We start from the raw sequence: 6,905 nt of genomic DNA, 5'->3' as shown, positions 1-6,905 counted from the left end.
CCGAGACCAGCGCTGACAAGATAAATTAAACAATAAATCCAAAAGAACGACACAATAAAAGCACGTCAAAACTAAGAAACAAAAGCAACCAACCTACGTCATCATTTTTCCTCGAGTAAATTGTGTCTTCGGTATTTCCTTCGACTTATCCATATCCTCACTTCGCATCTGCAAATTTCTGGTAGAAAAATTCTGGACGGACCTCAGAATGAGAAAGTTCCTCTTAGTACTCAGAAGAGGAGCCCCAAGTATAAAATGCTTTGGCGATACGATTTAGTACAGTAATCGCGGCTCGGCAGTTCGTAGCTTTTCCTCCTTGCTTGTGTAAAAAAAATCGTTTTAATTATCACAAGTAAACAAATTTTCCACGGCATTTAATTGTATGCAAGAGCTCTTTTTCATGGCTGGTGGATGGTACCAATGGAAATCGTAGTTTCACATCAGTAGAGTTTCCCACCGTTCCCACAGGATGTGCAGAGGCTATAATGTTTGCTGTGCCGATATAGTCCCCATCCCCCTTTGATGTTCCTAGATTTGACGTTTCTCTACAATATCAGAGCAGCCCTAATACTTCGGCCAAAAAATAAATATTCACTGCGAAACGCATCGTATGTAATATTTTTAAATATTAATTCGTTCAAAAAATTAATTCGTACTAAACTAATGTACTTAGTAGGTAAATGCGAGCGGCAGAATGTGACTTGATATTATCGAATTTTTCCATATTATTGAACGGTTGTACTGCTCACCCAGCGATTTTCAAATGAGTGAATTTTGAGCTGGAGTAATAATCAAGAAACCATTAATATTAATATATCCTCACATACCTCTTTGTTTCATTAAATTATTATGATACTATTTCATTATTCCAAATTGTACCATACTTAGTGTAGTTGACTTGACTGAGCATTAGTGAATCGATGGCTTGGAAACTGAAAAAGCAAGAGTAGAAAAGGCCCAAGGTTTTCTTTGTAGTGCAAGTTTATGAACTAAATGGATTCCCAAAATAATAAAATGGCTGTCACGGAGGAAGCCTTTCCATTAGTAAGATATACATATTTAGCCTTTATACATTTTGTTTGAGCAAGTTTTTACACGAGAATAAAAAATAACAACAATCGTGATGTATAATATATGATATAATAATTTGACATTTCCCTTAAAAAGGGAAGGACACTTGGCTATGTTTTATCCAAGGCTCTATAAAATTACTATCTTCGTTAATTTTAAAGTGATCTTAGTTGTCTTATGTTGGTTTATGTTTCCAGTCCTTGGAGTAAAAAAATGGTTTTCAAGATTTCCCATACTTTAACCATTGAAAAATAACAGAAGCACACATACAGGACCATTAAAAAATAACAGCAACACATAATAAAACCGGTTTTTATTTTGATCATAGGCTTAACTTATGTATATGTATGTAACTCTTATTATCAATATAATTGCAGCCTAGTTTGATTTTAGTTAATTTAACATTTTCAAGAAAAATGCAGTAAAATCTGCTTACTTACATAAAATGAAACATCTGAATCATAATGTGCCCTTTTTGCGGTTTCAGACAGGTAATGGAATATGAAAAGTTTTTCTTTCATGTACAAAATTTTCGGACTTCTATGAGCTTCTTAAAATTCTTCTAAAATTTAACAAATTAAATATCCTTCACGGTCGTATCCAAGTTCCTGTATGGTTCCAATAGGGTATGTCCAAATAACTACTCTTCGTCTGAACAAAATTTACATTCGTCAGAAAATATTGCGTCTATCCGTTCGACTCATTTGGCTGGCATGGCATCCCTATCGTCAACCTACTTGACCTGCCAATTCTTTACATATTATGGAGCTAAATTTGCTTAAATTTTTTGGATGTGCATAAATCTTATTAGCTCTATAATTAAATATTAACAGGTCCGCAAAGAATGTGGAAAAAGAGGACGGAAGCCTGGAAGAAAAACATCGACCGAAAAAATAGATCTAAAGGCAAAGCTTGGTAAGTGAATTGTAAAATATTTCGAATTTGTAATTAGTTTATACTTTTATACACTTTTTTTTTTATAGAACGTAGCAGGCAAAGTGCTAGGGAATGCCGGGCCCGTAAAAAACTACGCTATCAGTACCTTGAGGAGTTGGTTGCAGATCGTGAAAAAGCTGTCGTTGCACTGCGGGCTGAACTGGAGCGTGTTGGTATATAAATTACAATGTCCAGTTTAACTTATTATTTTTTTTTTTTTTTACAGTACATACTTTGGAGTAGACAATTAAATGAAAATGTCTATAAAACCAACACAGACCAGTTCCTGAAAGAAATCGGAATTATTAAAGAAGAATAAGTCATTTAAATCTATAATTATAACTATAAAAAAATGCAGAACCATATTTTTCTGTCTTAGATTAAGTACACGTTTTCCGATTATACGCCCTTGCAGGGTATTATCAAAATGGCCATGTTTTTATATCTCATTAAAGGAAGCAGGTAAATTTGAAAATCCGACATTCGAATTCAGAGAAATGCCTATATGTAATAGCACTGGAAATAAGTACATGTCTCAGAGCACTATAATTAACTTCATATTTAATAAATATATGTATAGTATACAAATATGTGCATCAAAATTTAAAGTTATAAAAGGTTTTTTATACCCGTACTCAAAAAAGAGTTAAGGGGTATGTATATTAGATTTGTGATAAAAGTGGATGTGTGTAACGCAGAGAAGGAAAATTTTCCGACCCCATAAAGTATATATATTCTTGATCAGCATCAATAGCCGAGTCGATATAGCCATGTCTGTCTGTCCGTCTGTCTGCCCGTCTTGTTGAGCGCCTAGATCTCAGAGACTATAAGAGATAGGGCAACCAAATTTGGTTTCCACACTCATGTGATATCACACTGCTACAAGTGTATTTCAAAATTTCGCCCCGCCCCCTTCCGCCCACACAAAGGACGAAAATCTGTGGCAGGCACATTTTTAAAGATACGCTAAAATTAAAAACGCAGTATCGTAGAGAATGACCATATCTACCAGACTGCCGAATCTGAATCAGATCGGATCATAATTATAGCCAGAATGAAGAAATTAATTATCAGTTGTTTTCCCCTTCCCCCTCCTGCAACACAGTTTCCTTCTCGCTCGCACACTCTGTCGCGTTCAGTGCGCGATCAACCCCTAGCGGAGGAGATGTAGAATCTAAATGGTAAATGTTTAATCTACATGTTAGATGTAGAATATACATAATATATGTAGATAACAGATGTATCAAAAAAAATGTAAAAATATAAAATTTTTTTTTTTTAATTCTAAAATTCTAAAAAATTATATGCTCAAAAATGCATATACTGACTGAGTACGGGTATAAGTAGAGTCGCGTCCCCAGAAGCGACTCGCACGTTCCTTCTCGTTTAACTTATTTTAAATGTTTTAAATGAGCTGTGGCATAAAATACCGCAAAGAAGTCACCGAGAATTTAGTGCTGTCTTCGCAGATTGCGAAATCACTTTAGCGTGGCGTCGGTAACTTTATATTTGCTAGTGCTTTTGTGATCGTGGAAAACTCCGCTGTTCTGGGTGCTTTGTAGTTGGATTCTGCTTGGTGGGTCTATTATCCCACATGACGTTGGTTGGCTCGGCGATGTCTGACGTCCCGTGCGGATTATCAAACTTTGGTAGTTCTTTGTCCAGGGATTTTGGAATCTGAGGTGGCTATGTCGGGTAGCCAAGGATCCGTGGGCTGTTCTGGTTCGTCTTTGGTGGCTCTGGGGTCAAAGTATTGATTCGGGTCTTTCCGCTGGACGGTTCGATCCTCCGGTGGTAATCGCTTATGTGGGCGACGATCGGGGTGGCGTTGACCGTAGGTAGAGTAGTTTCGTAGATCTGGTGGAGTACTTGGGTTGTATTGTCTCCAGACTGGTGCATGAACTGGCGGATCTCGACGATGTCTCTGTTGTTGGAGCAACGGCTTGTTTGGGCGACGAAGATTTCGGACATGGCCTAGGCATGGCTGGGTGTATGGGACTAGCAGTCACCTCGGTACGCGGAAAGTACTCCAATATGTTGGCGAAGATCTTTGTGGCGTCAGCAATGGGTACGAGAGGGCTGCGGTCGATGTTTTGTGGGGTCATCGTTCTGGTTTTCGGGTCCTGGCGGGAAGGCTCTGTGGATATTAGTTCGATTGTTGGCCCCGACCAGCGTGGGGTTAGCTGGTCAGCGTGGCCAGCGTGGCTGTTTCCCGTGTTGCTGGGCTGTCGGATGGTTGCTGCCGTTGTCCTTGTTCGATGCTGGTGGTCGGCTTTGAGGGTGTTCGGGTGTTCAATTCTTCCGTTGCGGATTCTGTGCGTGCTTGCTCTGTTGCTTGTCTTGGACCTGGGCTTCCTGTGTCGTCCGCCGGGTTCAAGTGTGTTTGTCTCGTGTGTGAGATCCTCGTGATTTGTTTGGAATGCGTGTTCCCTATTGTTGGCCTAGGGCGCGGTTGCTCCGTAGTGACCGTGGGACTCATTTCCCCGATTGCTTGATTGCTGTTTGCTGGTGTTGACCTCGGATACGTGTTCTCCGTTGTGGTCAAGTGCGTCGTGTTCGTTGCGTTTGTTTCGGGTGTCAAATGCTGCGTTGCGTTATTAGGTGCCGTGTGCGTTGTAGTAGGTCTTGGACGTGGGTTCGTTGCGATTTCTTGGGGTTTCTTATTTCGGGGCTCGGCGTCTTGTACGTGGATGGTAGTAAGCACGGTTTCAGTGGGCAAGGGGCGACAGTCTCGTAGCTGTAGCAGCGTGGTGCCGCATTGAATCGACTTTTCGGTGGCACATAGGAAGTCCATGCCGACAATAACTTGTCCCAACATGATTGGGCAGGACCAGGAGCGGGATTTGAACCTCTCATTGATCCAGCTAGATGTGCGCCAGCAGAACTTGTGTGATCTCTCTGACTGAGCCATCGGCCAGTCGTATGCGGACGCATGCACCTTGCAGGTTGGTGTTGTTGTCTAGTTGTCGGGCGAGGTTTGCACTGATAAAGCTTCTGTATGCCCCCGGTGTTGATTGTGGCTTGGGTCGGAGGAGGCGTCGTTCCCGGCCGATCCCATGGCAGTTGGGGACGTATGTCGTTTTCCGACGTGTTTCGGCGGCAGCAATCGACGACCACATTCTCTGCAGAACGGGATCGAGGGATTTTGGCAGTCGTATGCCGCATGCCCGGCTTCACCACACCGGCGACAGGCTGCGCCTGGCTTGGCGATGGGGGTTGTGATCATGCGATGTGCGACATCGGGGTTCGCCGTACTGTCTGGATGAGCTGGCGGTCTCCCTGGTGTGTCTGGGGTCTCCGAAATGGCGTCCGGTGCGAGTCGTCGTTCCTTTGCTCTGTAGCCGGCATTGCGTATCTTGGTTTGTTCCGCGGGGGTGCGAAAGTGGTCGGGATGGTCCGCTCTTGGATACTGTCGAACTCTGTGGCCAACAGTGTGCGCTGTGCCAAGCTTCGGAGTTCGTGTCGGCACACGTACATCTGGTATACTGGCAGGGTGTTGTCGTAGGTTCTGATCAGCTCCTTGGCTGTGTCGTACCCGGTGTGGTGCATGAGTAGACGTATCTCAATGATGTAACCTTTGAACAATTTCCCAACCGCTTGCTTGCAGGCCCGGATCCGGTCTTCCAATTGTTCAAAATACCGTGGCGGCAAGAAAAACGTCAAGAATTCTTGGCGGAAATATGCCCATGAGCTGCCTTGTAGTTGGCTGGTACGGTACCAGCGACTGGCCCGATCAGTGAGAAGTTCCGTCTCCCCATACGAGAGCACACGTTCTTCGAGTAGTTCCAGAAATGCAAGTGGGTCGTGGTGACCACTGGATTGGTATGGTGTCCCTCAGGGAAAAATTCGTCGGGTTGGCCGTCTCCGTGGGCTTCCACAGAAATGTGGTTAGTGGCACTGACTTACGTTTTTTTTTGTGGTGCTTCTGTACGGTAGCACTTTCGTTCGACACTCGTAGGATCGGCACTGCGCCACTACTTGTTCGCGACCGGATTTTGCATAGGCGATGTTTTTTGTTTGTTTGTGCTTGACGGGTATTGGTCCTCGCTAGCCTATTCTCTTTCTGTGGCCGTTGATTTTTAGTCAACGAAGCCCCGTGTTACGGTGTGCTCTAAGTTTCCTTAAAATTTCCTTAATGTTACCAAAGATCCCTGCTCGGGCGCCACTTGTAAAATACCTTATTTCAGGTTGGGATATGCATCAGCCTGTCCAGGGTTATTCTAAAAGAAATTTGTAGATTTGCTGGAACTTAAGGTTCGGGGCTAGCCTTGAATGATGGAAAGAGTGGTAGGTAAGGTGGGAAATTATATGACTCAAGAACTTCTGTCGGTTCGTTTGTATTGGTTGTGTTGATTATTCTTTTATTTGCTTGGCTGGTTTGTTTACAATTTAGAACCTGCTGGCGGTACTACTTGCGTTGCGGGCTGGTGGACTGCCTAGTGTAGTCTTTTGAGTTTGGGCTGGTGTACTGCCTAGTGCAGCCTCTTGGGTTCGGGCTGATGTACTGCCTGTTTCTTCGGCCGATCTTGGCCCTTTTAAGTAGCGATTAATTATTGCTAACTAAGGATTATTGGGCAACAATAATTGTGGGGTAGGGTAAGTAGGTCGAAGCTTGGTGCTTTGTTGACAATTGGGTAGTGGGTCAGTGGGAGTTTAGGGAGTGTTTTGCTGTTACTCCATCGCGGCAGGTGCTGGCTGCAGTTGGGGATTGCGTTTAGGATTGGTTTTTGCTGAATCTGCATCGCGGAAGGTGATAGCTGAATTTGGGTCGGTAGGTCGATAATTTGAGGCTGACGTGAATGGTTGCAAAATAACGCAAAGACGTGGGTGACCGAGAATTTTGTGCTGTCATCGCTGATTGCGAAATAATACAGGAGGTGGGGTGTTTTATTTTGGTG

General features: G+C 43.2%; 1 protein-coding gene across 1 annotated transcript; it reads left to right on the top strand.

The window, feature by feature from the left end:
* The first annotated feature begins 928 nt into the window (after window positions 1-928).
* LOC111078310 (REPTOR-binding partner) lies at window positions 929-2,435 on the top strand. The gene is made up of 4 exons (XM_022372918.2): window positions 929-1,044; window positions 1,905-1,986; window positions 2,055-2,176; window positions 2,234-2,435. Exons 1-4 carry the CDS (start codon window positions 994-996, stop codon window positions 2,324-2,326), a joined length of 348 nt encoding a protein of 115 aa, XP_022228610.1. The 5' UTR covers window positions 929-993; the 3' UTR covers window positions 2,327-2,435.
* Window positions 2,436-6,905: the final 4,470 nt, after the last annotated feature.

This window comes from Drosophila obscura, unplaced genomic scaffold (assembly GCF_018151105.1).
Source record: "Drosophila obscura isolate BZ-5 IFL unplaced genomic scaffold, ASM1815110v1 contig_9, whole genome shotgun sequence".
Lineage (NCBI taxonomy): Eukaryota > Metazoa > Arthropoda > Insecta > Diptera > Drosophilidae > Drosophila > Drosophila obscura.
This window is presented reverse-complemented; position numbering and strand designations above follow the sequence as displayed.